Source organism: Vipera berus (assembly GCF_964194415.1).
Source record: "Vipera berus genome assembly, chromosome: 12".
Classification (NCBI taxonomy): domain Eukaryota; kingdom Metazoa; phylum Chordata; class Lepidosauria; order Squamata; family Viperidae; genus Vipera; species Vipera berus.
In genome coordinates, this window is record NC_138215.1 from 16,156,175 (window position 1) to 16,171,431 (window position 15,257).

The 15,257-nt window shown below is 44.9% G+C and overlaps 1 protein-coding gene across 1 annotated transcript; it reads left to right on the forward strand.

Annotated features, from left to right (window-relative positions):
* Nucleotides 1-341: 341 nt before the first annotated feature.
* On the forward strand, nt 342-14,892 carry MAPK6 (mitogen-activated protein kinase 6). The gene is made up of 6 exons (XM_081337531.1): nt 342-528; nt 6,799-8,046; nt 9,944-10,088; nt 10,370-10,534; nt 11,657-11,858; nt 12,401-14,892. Exons 2-6 carry the CDS (start codon nt 7,492-7,494, stop codon nt 13,485-13,487), a joined length of 2,154 nt encoding a protein of 717 aa, XP_081193657.1. The 5' UTR covers nt 342-528; nt 6,799-7,491; the 3' UTR covers nt 13,488-14,892.
* The last annotated feature ends 365 nt before the right edge of the window (nt 14,893-15,257 follow it).

Genomic DNA, 15,257 nt, shown 5'->3' on the forward strand with positions numbered 1-15,257 from the left:
GGGAGAGAGAGAGAGAGAGAGAGAGAGAGAGAGAGAGAGATTGTGTGTCTGTGTGTGTGTGTGTTTATGTCAGGCTATTTCATGTTGCGGATTTATTTTCCTTCTCTTCCGCTTCAGGCGCGCAGAACTGCGCGTGCGCGAGCTGCCTTTTCGTTTTTTCCCCCCCGACCGCGCTCCCTTTTCGAACCGCCTGGCGCCCAACGGCCACGTAGTGCGCGCGCGCGCACACGCACGGGTCAGGGAGAGAGAGAGGGAGGGAGGGAGGCGGGCGGGGCCTCCCTCCCTCCGAGGGAGGGGCGTTCCCACGCGCGGCCCCGCCCCGGGCCCCGCCTCCCCTTTCTCTCGCCCTCTCCGCCGGGTTAGATGGCCGGAGCCGCGGAGGGAGCCGCGCCGCTTGCGCCGAGCAGATCCTTCGCGCGGGGCCCGGCAGTTGCTGGAGCGGCGGCGGCGGTGCCGTGAGCGGCGTGCGGCGCTGCGCCTCGTCCCTCTCTCCTCCCGCTCTTCGTCCTCATGAGCCTGGGCAGCCCGGTGAGTCGGACGGGCGGCGTGTGGGCGGGCGGGCGCCTTCCTCCGCTGCACAAAGGCGCTTTGTTCTCGCGCGCCCCGCCGGGCCCGAGGCGCCGGGAAGACCGGCCGAGCCAGCCTTCCGCAGTGCGGCGAAGCCGGGCGGGGACGGCTCTGCCTCTGCCCGGCTGCTGGGGTGGGGGGGAGCCTCCCGGGCACGACTCCCCGGGCGTCCCCCTCGGCGTGGTTGCGCCGGGCTGTCTCTGGCCGCCTTCTCACGACCCGGGGAAAACCCGGGTTGGCTGCCCGCCCCCCCGCGGTCGTGAGAATGCCTCCGGGACGCTGGGTTAAGAGAGCCGGGGTTGCCATTCCGGGAAGCTGGGAGAAGCGGCATCTTGGCGCTGAAGAAGACGACGCTCCGACGCCACGTGTTCCACCCCCGGGAAAGGTGGTCGTGGGGACAGAGGGCGAGGGGTTTAAAAGAAGGAGGGGGGTGTTGGGCAGTCTTTGGGACCCCCCCCAACTCAAGGAGAAACCTGTTCCCCCCCTTTATGCCGCCGGCCCACTAGAGCAGCATTTCCCAACCTTAGGAACTTGAAGATGCGTGGACTTCAACTCCCAGAATTCCCCAGCCAGCTATGCTGGCTGGGGAATTCTGGGAGTTGAAGTCCACGCATCTTCAAGTTCCTAAGGTTGGGAAACACTGCACTAGAGGAAGTCCTGCTTCTTGGCCACGGAAAGGCCGGGATCAGCCTGGGACCCCCAAGATCTGTGGCTGAGCCAGTGGAGGGTAAGGGGGGTGGGTGGGCTTCAAGAAAGGCTGGTGGGCTTTGGGGGAAAAGCCACAATACCCCCCCAGAGAGGCTCCAGCTTCCAAGTGGTCGTTGGCTACCAAATGGTCAGCAAATCTATTCGATTTAAGACGGGGGGGGGGGTGGAACGTCTCTTTGCCTTATTGCCCGAGATGGAGTCCCAGCAGATGTTGGGGTGGCAGATGTGACACGTCCCTGGCAAGTGTCTCCGTCCTCCTCCTTGTCTGCCAGTTCCTGCCCCCCCCCCCAGCCAGCCAGCCAGCCACCCCCTCCTTGGCCAGTCAAGACTGCGGCATTGGCAGCTTCCCCTTTGCCTTTCGGACACCATTCATTGCTGGGCCGCGGGGAGGGGGGCTCCCCTTAGCCCCCGCAGCAGCTGCGGAGGTCTGTGTCAAGTTACAGAGGGATCCAGTGTGTGTAGTGTGTCTGGGGGGGTGGGTGAAACTTGGGCTCTGGTACTCTTTTAAGTCGCTGCTAATTAGATCTCTCTTTCCTCCTTGTATTGCTCTTTGCAGATTAAAATTAAAAATGGGAAAAAAACCAGCCGCCCTATTGCCTTCTTAGTCCTGATGGGATTAGGAACTGCCTCGGTTGGGTTTTCAAAAGGACCCATTGGCTCTTGCCACCCTTCCATTAGAGAGCCCAGCCTGCTAATAGAGTGTGTGTGTGTGTGGGGGGGGGTGTCTTTGCTCTGGGTAACTCTTTCAGAAGACCAGTGCACCACCCTCCCTTGCAAGGAGAAGCAGGTTACAGCTGGGTGAGTGTTGTGTTCCTAAGTTAGGGGTGGGTAGATAACTGTGTATTTGAATTCGTCTTCTCTTATGAAAGTGCCATTCTTTGGGTCTTTAATTCAAACGCTATCCGGTCTTACATAGCCTTTCCTCCCCGCAAAGGGTACAAACCAAGATAGGGGTTAGATCCCTCCAAACTCTAAAGGCAGCTCAAGATCCTCCTTTAGAAGGAGAAGCTATTTCTAAATTTGTAACTCTCTTTGCAGAATAGTTATCATTCTTGCTTAAAACTTATCTCCAGAGACCAGTGGGATTTATGCATGACTGGGATATTTGAATAAATAAATGAATTAAGTTGCTTGTTCTAAAATGATCATTCATTTGTTTGGAAAGATTAGGCGCAGTTAAGAGCATGTAGTTTGAAGGTAGTGTGTGATTCCTGGTGTGACTGCCTAGATTAGCTTCTATAGTTTTCTTGGTGTTGTTTTTTTTTTGGAAGTGGCTTGCCATTGCCTTCTTCCTAGGGCTGAGAGAACGTGACTGGCCCAAAGTCATGCACAAGGCAGGACTAGAACTCCCGGCTTTCCTGGTTGAAGCCTTATACCTTAACTACTACACCAGACTGGAGACAGTTAAGAAGGAAAGCTGAACTGTGACAGTAAAGATGGTTTGGGGTCAGCCAGCATCTTAGGCTAGGTTGACTAATAGTTGCTTAGTTATTGTCTGTTTCTTAGCTGGCCATCTTCTACAGTTCAATAAACCTTGGTTTAGCAAGCTGGGTGAACACAGTACTTTCTCAGGACTAAAATCAGTCTGTTCAGGTTTATTTCAGTCCAAGAAATTTTCACTAAAATAAAATATTAATTTCTAAAGTAGCCTACTCATAGCAAAGTAATTCAGTTTAGTTATAGTTTCTGTTATATGCTGCTACCATTTTTTTTTTGTGGTCGGCCTCGCTTTCTGAAAGAGTGGGAAACTTGTCCCAGCTATTCACAGTTGATAAAGTAAAAGTTTATTTGGAAGTAAACTAGGCAAAGAACAAACCACATCTCTTTCTTCAAGAGCTTGAAATCGGAGTGTTGACGGGATGCGTAATCTTTTGCTTACAATGGGAAAAGTAAAGTATTTAATGACTTTTAATCAGAGGGAGCATGTGTAAATTAACAATAACTTGGCCTTCAGAATGTGTGGGGACTAAGTGGGAGGTTGAGAAAGGGCTGCAGTTTCAGGAGTCCTTACCATGACTCACTGCCTATGGCTTGCAACGTGGCTGATATTTAAAAAAAAAAATCCACATAAGCACTCTCACCGTCTTACACAGATGGGGCCTGGGAGTTTTATCAGGTTGTATAACAGCTTTTTCCTCCCCAATTCTTTCTTGCAGGAAGACATTGCTGTTGCCTATCTCATAATTGTATTTAAACATTGAACAATGCTAGAAGCTTTTCATCCTTTTTAAGTTTTCTAAATAAATAAACCCCAATACAGGCCGTCCTCGACTTGCAACCACAACCAAGCCCAAAGTTTCTGTTAAGTGAGATGCTTGTTAAGTGAATTTTGCCTCATGTTACCACCTTCCTTTGCCATGGTTGTGAAGCGAATCACTGCAGTTGATAAGTTAGTAAGAAGGTTGTTAAGTGAATCTGGCTTCCCCCATTGACTTTCCTGGTCAGAAGGTTGCAAAAGGGGATCACGTAAGCCCGGGACACAGCAGTGGTCATAAGTATGAACCAGTTGCCAAGCGTCCGAATTTTGATTCACAGGTCGTAAGTGTGAAAAACGGTCATAAGTCACTTTTTTCATTGCTGTGGTCACTTTGAATGGTCACTAAATGAGCTGTTGTAAGTTGAAGACTACCTGTATTCGCCTGCCTGCCTTCCCTACAGTGCAGTGTGTGGGAAACGGTCAGTGCAGGTAATATTTCCCAACAAAGATGGGCAAGAGAATTAAGGTTAATTTGGAAGGATCATGTTGTAAAGAATGCAGAACTCTTTAAAGCTTTGTGTGTGTGCGTGTGTGCGTGCGCTTTGTGCCTGACATATAAATCTGTCTCCAGAGCATAAATAAAGCTGAACAACACCATGTACCTGGCTAGTTGTTCTCTACTAGAATGGGTGTATTGTTGGGCTGCTAATAAAAAAAAACCTGCCTGGCTTACTGACTACACCAAGGTTGGCCAATTATGGCAACTTTATGACCTGTGGACTTCAACTCCCAGCATTCCTGAGCCAGCACAGCACAGTTGGCTCCGGAATTCTGGGAGCTGAAGTCCACAGGTCATAAAGTTGCCATAGTTGCCCTCCCCTGGACTACACTTTTAAAACAGCTGAACTGAAAATGAAGGACTGCAGATATTGTAAAGATTTGTGTGCGTGTGTGTGAAAGGGATATCCATTGTGGCCTCTGCTGTAAGTCAGGACATCTTTTATTATTCCCTTTATTCTTGAAGGATAGCTGGTGCTGTATAATGACATAACTCCCAAAGTTTTGTTGTGAGCCGGCCATGTGTGGCTTGAGCAAAGAAGCGTAGGCCATGAAAATTCCAGCTTCTAATCTCCCTTGGTTCTCCCAACCTGACTTCTTGTCTTCAGGCAGGTAACACAATTTGTCATGACCTTTTGTGGGTTTATTGTAAATGTAAAAGAGGTGAGAATGGTAGAGGACAAATGTTACTCATGCTTTATTTCAGGAAGTTTTGTTCTACTCGCTTTTAAAGTTGGGTAGGGCTGTTCTTAGAATTTGAGAGTTGAAGCCTAATGACTCATGATGTCATGAGCTTCTGGGTAAGTTTGAGTAGCGTCTTCCAGGTAGAAGAACCAGAAAGCTATGTTAAAAGCTTTTTTTTTTTGTCTGCTTGCTTAATATATATTGTGGTCACACTATGACTTGGGGAAAAAAAAGAGTTAATGAGCCATATTGAATGGTGTTTTTTCTTGCTGTGACATATGCAGGAGTATCTGACTCAGAGGGAAACTTTTAACCCTGCCGTCTTTGGTCAAAAAATACTTTTAAGCTGGGATTGAAGTATAGCTAGCTTCAGAACGAACAGCCCCAAGTTTTTGCTAGGCCCACTTTGTGAGTAAATAGGCAGCAAGAACTTGTGGTTTATTGGAAATAGTTTCAAACAGAAGTTCAAGTTGTATGAGATGATGAAAAGGTGAACCAGGCTGTGTGTTTTTTTCCCCTTGAGTGGACAATCTGCATAGTTAGCGGTGAAAACTTGTTATTTAAATGGCATATCTTTTATTTGACTACCAAAGAATAATTAACAGTTTTCCTCTACGTCCAACTGTAAAGTTATGAGTTTGCCTGCCGGGCGGTTGGTTCGGTTTTCATGCTGAAAAAGCAGTATGGGCTGCTTTAGACACTTGTTTTTCTGACACCGATATACTAGTTTTTCAGCTAGTGGTTCAGCAACAAGCTCAGCCTTTTCTTCCTGTTAAAAACCTCAGCCACATTTGAGTGATACTATTTCAGAACAGCCGGTTTGGTGCCTACAGCCAAATATGGAAGGCGGAAGTTCTTGAAGGGAAAAGGAATAGAGGCGAACAAGATAGCTTTGTAATGTAACAGAAGACTTTCTAAAATAATGGCATCTCCATAGAAAGTGACGTCGTCAAGTGAAGTCATAATCCAAGGGTCTTCAAACTTGGGCCCTTTTATGACTTGTGAACTTCAACTCCCAGAATTCCTCAGAGAGCAAAGCTGGCTGAGGAATTCTGGGAGTTGTAGTCCACAAGTCATAAAAGGGTCCAAGTTTGAAGACCGCAGTCATAATCTATGAAACTGAACCATTGGAGAGGAGCAATTGGAAACTAGAGCGTGTAGCTGGTATATGGGAGATCCACAAAAGGGATGCTTTAATTGCGCGAGCAGATAGTTTATAGGTTGGTTTTTCACATTCCGTGCAGCTGAGTATGATCCGCTATTGAAAATGTTTAACTAAGATGTACCTAGAAATAATCTGTGTTCTTTGCTCTCCACTACAATATTTCTAGATTTGTTATTCGCAAAAGCAGCCTGTACTTGTGATTACCTTTCTGCCCAATTACGTAGTCTCTGCTGCCTTCCACTTTCATCTAAAATAGCAATTTATTATTGAGAAGTATGTATTTCCTGGAATGTGCTAAGCATGCAAAGTATCTTGGATTTCTAATTCTGTTTTCATCCTAGTGGATTAAAGATGCAGAAAGTCCCGTCCAGAACCGATTGGCAGATTAAATTATTTCAGATTCATTCTTCTTTGTAAAATGTGCTTGAATCTTTTGCTTTTTACAACTGTCTTCTTTACATTTTTTTTTTTTAGGAAGCATCCCCCAGCGGGACTATGTTTTATTTTTATTTTTTTTAAAAATGAAATTATTTTACATAGCGACTCATCTCAAGTAGTGAAATGAGTTCTTTATAAAGTTTCACCTTTTTGAAAAAGTACAGAGAAATACAAAGTTTTTGGGCGATATATTTATTTAGACAGGCGAGAATTTGTTTTGACTTTATAGCTTTTGATAGAAGAAGCTCCTATCCGTGAAAAGCACATAATGAGATAGAATCGGCTGGGTTGGAATGAGATCACTGATGGATCCGGTCTACCCTGCAGGTCAAAAGATTCCTAATGTCTAGTTCTGTGTGCGATTTTAAAAAGAACAAAAAAAGTTTAATTTGCGGTAAAACCACGATGCCATTTTAAGTTTTAAGCCTGTCTAATGATTTCGGGTGCTTACGTGTGGCTTCTTCCTTTTTTCTCTCTCCAGTGCTTCACAGAATAAGATGGATGGTACCTTTGATTGTGATTGTGGTGAGCTGGAGCCACCTGATCATTAACTAACAGCATCCTTGCAACACACACACACACACACACAAAGGGTCCCCTCTTCCTTAGCGAGCGAGACTGTAAAACAGAGGCGGGGAAGAGGAAGGCCACCCTTAGAATGAAGCTGCTCAGGATCAGTCCAACACTGAATGTATCTGCACTGTGAGGAGGATGTTAACGCAAGCCTACTACATGCCTATTTATTCACATTATCGTTAAATGTTGACCAGTTTGGCACAGCAGAGTGAAGGGCATAAGATGCCACTTCGTTCCATTTGATTTTACCCGGCGTTTCCTTTGGATGTCTGCAGAAGTGCTGCACCTTGCTTCGAACTATGAATGCTGCGACCTCTCTTCTCTCTACTCAGCCTGATCTGTAAAGAGTGCTAAGTTCTTCATTCGAGAGGGGGAAACATCAAGGCCTGACTGGCTGAGCCTGGAATGAGAGCCCTAAGAAGCCACCCAGCAGTCAACCCGGCCTTCTTCTTTTCTACAAGAGCCTGGCGATCCACCAGTGGAAGCATCTCTCTATACTTGTAGGAACGGCAATAGTTTTTAAGAGGGAGGAAAACAGGATACAGATTCTTTTCCTTTCCTCCTTTCCTTTCCTTTCCTTTTTTTTTTAAACAAAAAGATGGCAGAGAAGTTCGAAAGTCTGATGAACATTCATGGCTTCGATGTAGGTTCTCGGTATATGGACTTAAAACCCCTGGGCTGTGGTGGCAACGGATTGGTTTTTTCTGCTGTCGACAACGATTGTGACAAGAGAGTGGCCGTCAAGAAGATCGTCCTCTCCGATCCTCAGAGCGTCAAGCATGCCCTGCGGGAGATCAAAATTATCCGGAGGCTCGACCATGATAACATTGTCAAAGTTTTTGAAATCCTTGGCCCCAATGGGAGCCAGCTGACCGATGACGTTGGCTCTCTGACCGAACTGAACTGTGTTTACATTGTCCAAGAGTACATGGAGACCGACCTGGCAAAGCTGGTGGAGCAGGGGCCCTTACTGGAAGAACACGCTCGGCTCTTCATGTACCAGCTGCTACGGGGGCTCAAGTACATTCACTCGGCAAACGTCCTGCATAGAGACCTCAAACCAGCAAACCTGCTCATTAATACGGAAGACTTGGTGCTGAAAATCGGGGACTTTGGCCTCGCCCGGATCATGGATCCTCATTATTCTCATAAGGTAAATAAAAACAAGTGGCTGTTTTCCTTGAAAATGGGGGAGGGGGCAGTCACATTTCCAGACCAGTTTGTCACAGGTGATGTTTAATATCTGGTCAAATATAATAATAATAGTAGTGGTAGTAGTAGTAGTAGTAGTAGTAGTAGTAATAATAGTTGGAAGGGACCTTGGAAGTCATCTAGTCCAACCCTCTGCTCATGCTCAGGCAGGAAACCCTATACCATTTCAGACAAATGGCTGTCCAGTCTCTTCTTAAAAACTTCCCGTGTTGGAGCATTCACAGCTTCTGGAGGCAGGTTGTTCCACTGGTTAATTGTTCTCACTGTCAGAAAATTCCTCCTTAGTTCTAGGTTGCTTCTCTCCTTGACTAGTTTCCATCCGTTGCTTCTTGTCCTGCCTTCAGGCGCTTTGGAGAATAGCTTGACTCCCTCTTCTGTGGGGCAGCCCCTCAAATATTGGAACATGGCTATCCTGTTCCCCCCTCGTCCTTCTCTTCGTTAAACTAGACATACCCAATTCCAGCAACCGTTCCTTATACGTTTTAGCTTCCAGTCCCCTGATCACCTTTTTTCTCCATAACTTTGTCGCTTTCCTGCTTTGAGCGTTTGAATCTTGCCAAGACCCCGTGCGCGTCTTAGCAAGATTCTTTATCCTTTCATAAAAGCGACGTGTAAAATCTTGTTCTTCGGTCAGCATGTTTAGCTCCTTTACGTTAGCATGGTTAGATAACATACTGCCTCTTTCTTGGACAGTCCTGCATCTCCGGCATTTGTTGGAGATGTTTTTAATCACTGGTGTGAAGACCAGCCATCAAGTCTAACACTTTGGGAAGGTGTTGAGGAAGTCTGCCCTTGATGGTCTTAGAAAAGACAGCTTCACTTCTCATATTTGATTGATTTATGAATTTTGCTCCACAAGGGCTTACCTTCCTTTACAGAAGAATGTTCTATATCTTTAGAAGTCTAGCTGGGATTATTATCTGTAAAACCTTCAGCAGAAAATATAGTGGCATTTGCTGTAGACTTTGATGCTCCTGAAGGCTTTGAAAATTGATATGCTGGCTCTCACTCTTTGAGGCCAGGGAGTGTCACCTGTCTGTTTCTAGCTATACAATTAAATAATTGGTTCTCAGTTATATATTGGTGACTCCTAAAGCAGGCTAAAGCATTTGAGGTGTATAGGGCTACAGCTATCTTGATTGCATGTATACAATACAGCAGTAAAGTGTTAAAAAGTCCCTAATGGACCCCATACAGGTTCTTGCACACAAACGAAAAGTAATTTGAAAGGCTTTCGTGAAAAGCAAATTTTATTATCTGGCCTGCTTGCCCCATCGTCATTATCAAGAGGTTTTTTTCCTGCCTTTTTTAGGGATAACTTAAGAGGGCAAACATACATAATCCTCTTACTTCCTACTTTCCCCACAGCAACAGCCTGGCGGGCTGGGCTGAGGTGGGTGGGGGGGAGGGCTGGTGCAAAAGTACCCAGCCTGGTTTTCATGACTAAGGGGGCCTGATTTCTAGGCCAGCCCCTTCACCACAACACCAGACTGGCTCTCGTGTTTACAACAACAAAAATAGTGCAAAATTTGGTTGGTTGTGCAAATATTTCATGACGTAAGAAAATGCTTCCCGAGAATGACTCAAAACCACTCTGGCCACCACAATAACCCTAGGAGTCCAGGCTAAACTGAGTCAGAATAGAGGCTTGGTAATTGGGGTGGAGTCGGGCCCATTCCCCAGAGCCCGCGCAACTCATGGAGACTTGAAAGGCTCACTGCCACGCCTCTCTAAAAAAAAATGCTTGTGGCGACGCAGGAGGAGCTTGAAGGAAGGCTGAATGCACGTGGCTCAAATCGAAAACAAGCACCGTCTCTCTCTCTCTCTCTCTTTCCCAGGGCCATCTTTCTGAAGGACTAGTGACTAAATGGTACAGATCACCCCGCCTCTTGCTGTCACCCAACAACTACACGAAAGCCATTGATATGTGGGCTGCAGGCTGCATCTTTGCTGAAATGCTGACAGGCAAAACTCTCTTTGCAGGTTGGTAAAGACAAACAGGTACAACCTTGCCCCTTAAAAATGCGCTGGTGAATGCCACGGATGGCAAGGAAGGCCCTTTGCCCAAAGAGATGGGTGTGGATGGCGACATCCCGGCTAGGGGAAGGTGCCAGGGGGCAATGGTGCCTGCCAAGGGTGGTACGATGAGGAATCCCAGGGTACTGTCCTATTCTTTGGTTTATTTAAAGGTGTTGATCATCCAACACCGAGGGAGTAGCCTCCTCAAATGTGCATGACATTTGCTTCTTGCCTGCTTCTTGTAGGCGCCCATGAACTTGAACAGATGCAGCTGATTTTGGAGTCTATTCCCGTTGTGCATGAGGAAGACCGTCAGGAACTTCTTAATGTAATCCCAGTTTACATTAAAAACGACATGACTGAGCCACACAGACCTTTAACTCAGTTGCTCCCAGGCATTAGCCCCGAAGGTAACAGCTCTTCTCTTCCCCCCCCCCCCCTTCCTCACTCCTCCTTGTTTATGTTAGACTTTGAGCCTGTGGTCAGGATGACTTTGACTGTTGTGGTACACAGTGTACAAAGCCCTCTAAAACAAAAGAACAAACCTCTGGGCATACCATGTACTGCTCTTTTCCAGTTCCGGAACATCATGGAGCCGAATGTATGTATGCCTCTTATTATTCTCCTTGGGCTATTAACTCAAGAGTTACAAGAGAAATTCTGCGCTTTGCACGGAGGAGTTGATTTGTTCTCCATAAAGGACCAAAACATTTGCATCATAATGGGTAGTGAGCTTTCAGTGATGGAACAAACAAGTCTCCAAACATATGCCTGCTTTTCAACACATCTGATATTACTCATCTGTGGCTTTAAAAAAAAAAAAGACAGCTTTTGTAAGTCTTTTTGCCCAGCTACCGCAGGTGATATTTTAATGGCGAAGGTTACCAGGTGAATAGGTATTTCATAAAAGTACTGTTTGAATGTGGACTACGGTGTTAAGCTACTCACCATGTCTGACATTTTTAAGTCTAAAACTGTTCATTTGGCTCATTGCCAACCCGCTGTTATGTGCGCATTTTATTATCTGTTGCTCCATCATATTCATTACTGGTTATAGCAGTGAGAGACATAGCCAAACAGATGCTACACAAATGCCAAGGTGAAGAAGATGTCCTGCGTCAGAAGGAAAAAGGGAAAAAAGGGAAAAATTCACTTATTTGCATTACATTTTAATCATTAAATCTATAGCGGTGCAGTAGGTTAGAATGCAGTATTGCAAGCTGATTGTGACCACAGCCAGGTGTTCGATCCTGACAGGGCTCAAGGTTGACTCAGCCTTCCATCCTTCTGAGGTCAATAAAATGAGGACCCAGATTGTTGTAGTAGGACTATGCTGACTAATTCGCTTAGAGACAGCTGTAAAGCACTGTGAAGTGATATATAAGTCTAAGTACTATTGTTATTGCTATTCTGGTTTCAGAAATATGAAACACCTAACAGTGTTAAACTAGATAATAAAAGATGTAGTCTTGATATTGTGTTCAAATAAATGATTTTATTTTTAAAAAAGTGTTTGGATTTATCCTCTGTAGCTTTGGACTTCCTGGAACAAATACTGACCTTCAGTCCCATGGACCGATTGACAGCAGAAGAAGCTTTGTCTCACCCTTACATGAGTATTTATTCCTTCCCAACTGATGAGCCCATTTCAAGTCATCCTTTCCACATTGAGGATGAAGTGGATGACATTCTGCTGATGGATGACGGTCACAGCCACATCTATAACTGGGAAAGGTAAACTTTTGGGAAATTATTCTGGATGCTTGTACTTTTATTTGAAATACCAGCTGATGATAAAATAGTCAGAAGCCATGTGGTGTTAGATGCTCCTAAAATACACGTCTGGCACAAACATTTCCGGGCATCTTAAAGACCAAGTATTTTCTCAAATTGCCTGCAAAGATAGTCCTTGATTTACAACCATAATTGAGCCCTGAAATAATCATTAGTTGTTGGCAGTTGTAAGTCAAGGCAGCAAGTGACCAGCACTTTTTGTGGCGGTTGTTAAGTGAATACCCAGGTTGTTAGGCAAAAACGTGTTGTAAGCAGCTTTTGTGGGACTCTCTTGTAACTTCAAATAGTCCCTAAGTGTCTGGTCATAACCTGAAGACTACCTGTATGCTATCACTGAGAGGTTCTCCAAATTAAAACTGTGAGAAACGCACCTGTAAAATGGTTCAGCTTAAAAATGTGGTGTTACACAAAATTCTCACACAGCTCTTCTGAAATTAAATGGATGCTTCTCAGGGACTCATGTAAGGTATTCATGATTGCAGGTATCATGAAAGCCAGTTCTCAGACCATGAATGGCCTGTTCATAACAACTTTGAAGCTGATGAAGTTCAGCGAGATCCAAGGGCTCTTTCGGACGGGACCGACGAGGAGGAAGTCCAAGTAGACCCGCGGAAATATTTGGATGGCGATCGCGAAAAGTATCTAGAAGATCCGGCTTTTGATACCCACTTCTCCACCGAGTCTTGTTGGCAGTACCCAGATCACCACGAAAACAAGTATTGTGATCTGGAATGTAACCATACTTGTAATTACAAAATGAGGTCCTCTTCCTATCTAGATAACTTAGTCTGGAGAGAAAGCGAAGTCAACCATTACTATGAGCCCAAGCTTATCATAGATCTTTCTAACTGGAAGGAGCAGAGTAAAGAGAAGTCAGATAAGAAAGGCAAGTCCAAGTGTGAAAAGAATGGATGGGTGAAAGCTCAGATAGCTCTCAAGGAAGCTTCCCAACAGCTTGCGGGAAAGGAAAAGAGTCAAGGCTTTGACTTTGATTCGTTCATAGCGGGAACAATTCAGCTTAGCTTGCAGGATGAGTCGACCGCTGTCGACAAGTTGAACGACCTCAATAGCTCCGTGTCCCACCTAGAATCCAAAGGCCTCTCTAAATCGGTCAGCAGAGAGAAGCAGGAGAAAGGCATGGCTAACTTGGCCCAACTGGAGGCCCTCTACCAAAGCTCGTGGGAGGGTCAGCTGGTCAGCGGCGGGGAAGAGTGCTTCCTCATAGATCAGTTTTGCTGTGAAGTCAGGAAGGATGAACAGATGGAGAAAGAGAACCCCTACCCCAGTTATCTCGACAGGTTCTTTAGCAAGAAAGACCCCGAGATGCTAGACGCTGAGCCAGCCGAGGATGGAAAACTTGGGGAGAAAGAAAGAGAGGGGAACTTTCTGAGTAATAGCGGAGAATTTCTCTTTAACAAGCACCTTGAAGCTATTGCGATTCCCCAGTTTCCCGCCCCCGTTGGCTCACCCCTTAAGTCCTTGCAGGCCACCCTCACCCCTTCTTCTATGAAGTCATCTCCTCAAATCCCCCATAAGACCTACAGCAGCATTCTGAAACACCTAAACTGAACAGCAGACATTTCTCTTTTTTTGTACTCGCGAAATGTGTTCCTTTTTATTATTATTATTATTATCCTAAGTAGTCTTTTTTTTACTTGAAATCAAATGATGTAACTTCGCTATGGATCTCTTTAGTTTTTCTGTTTACCATTGTTTTTAAACGATCCGAAATTCCTTTTTCTTAACATGACGATGTTTTGTTAAAACCGGCATGTCGTTTGCACACAAGGGTATATTAAAGAAAAGAAAGAAAGAGCTTGACAATGCAAATTAGAGGAGATGGGGGGGTGAGAAATGCACTAAACCAGTAAAAACACACTCCTTTTGAACAACTCGTCCTTTGCAGAGGAAAAATCTTGCCTTGAAAAACCACACCGTGAGACTCTTCATAGTTGCATGAAAAAAAATATCTTATTTCCCCCCCCAAAAAAAACATTTTTTTCATTCATATGTATTTTAGAATTTTTCATACTGTACACATTTCTTCAACACATGATACCAGCAGCAACTGTAAATGAATGCAGAATTTGGTACGCATGTGTGTTCTACCTCAAGGTAACCGCAGTATGTGGCAAGCATTCAACCACCCCTAGTGCTTATCATAATGCACTTCTATTTAGCCAGCATTATTGTAGTAGGTGGTATTATGGAGACGAAGAAAAAAAAATTTCAATATTTATAATATTCTGGTATGCATACTTTATAGTGGAAATGTTAATATGCAGCGTTTTATTTATTTTAGCAGATTATATTTTCTGTAACGGTAGAAAAAGTCAAATTCTTTTGGACTTGCTTTACAGATGAAGTTCTTACTAGCACTGTGGTTTGTTGCCTACATAGCTGAAATAGAGATGAAATAACAGCCCCTTATTTTGAGGTGATCCGTGTGAGTTTTTTTCCCCCAAAGATATTTCCCTTCAAGTAAAATGTGTATAGGAATTTGCAATCTGGAGGTGCTCTCTCTCTTTCTCTCTCTCTCTCTCTCTCTTCCCCCCCCCAAAGGAATTAGGAATTGTTTTATCATAAAATGCTCCTAGAAGTCTTAATTGTGTTATCTTTTTTTTTTTTAAAAAAAGAAACGATTTTTGTAATGTTAGTTGTGTGCATGGAAAACAAGGTACAACATTACTGTAGGTTAAAGTTCTATATGGTCAGGCCTTTTGTTTTTAATTGTATGTTTTTATGAATGACGCTTCTGTGTCACCTGCCCAAATAAGCATGAGTATTGATTAGGTTAAATGTAGCATGTAGCTTCTCCGTCTTCTGGCAGTTGGTTTTTGCCTTCTGGATTTTGGGGTGGGTGGGGGTTTTTTTTTTGTTTTTGGTTTTTTTCATATTTGGGAAACTTATGTACCATTGGCTCCCCTGTTTCAAAGAAAGAAACGAATAAAAAACACGGCCAGCAAAAATGAATCTCGTGGTCTCCACAGGTAAATGCCTCAGGTAGACTTGCCGATCTTCCCAGCCTGAGCGACCCATATTGGAGGCCTCTTTGGGGGGTCTTGTAACTGGACACAAGGCCCTTGATAAGCAGCCGTAGTAGAAAGGTTTTCCTTGCATCTGTTTTTTACCCCGTTTATAGAGCCTACTGGTGGGAATTCTGGGAGTCGAAGCCCGCCCAGCTTAAAGTTGCCGAGGTTGAGAAATGCTAATTGAGAGCATGTGGCCACCGTTGCAGTTCTGTTCCAGGGAAGGCCTCACGGCTGGCGAGTCCGATACTCACACCTTAAATCCAGATGTTCTCTTGTGTTCGAAACTGGGGTGAACATCTGGATAAAC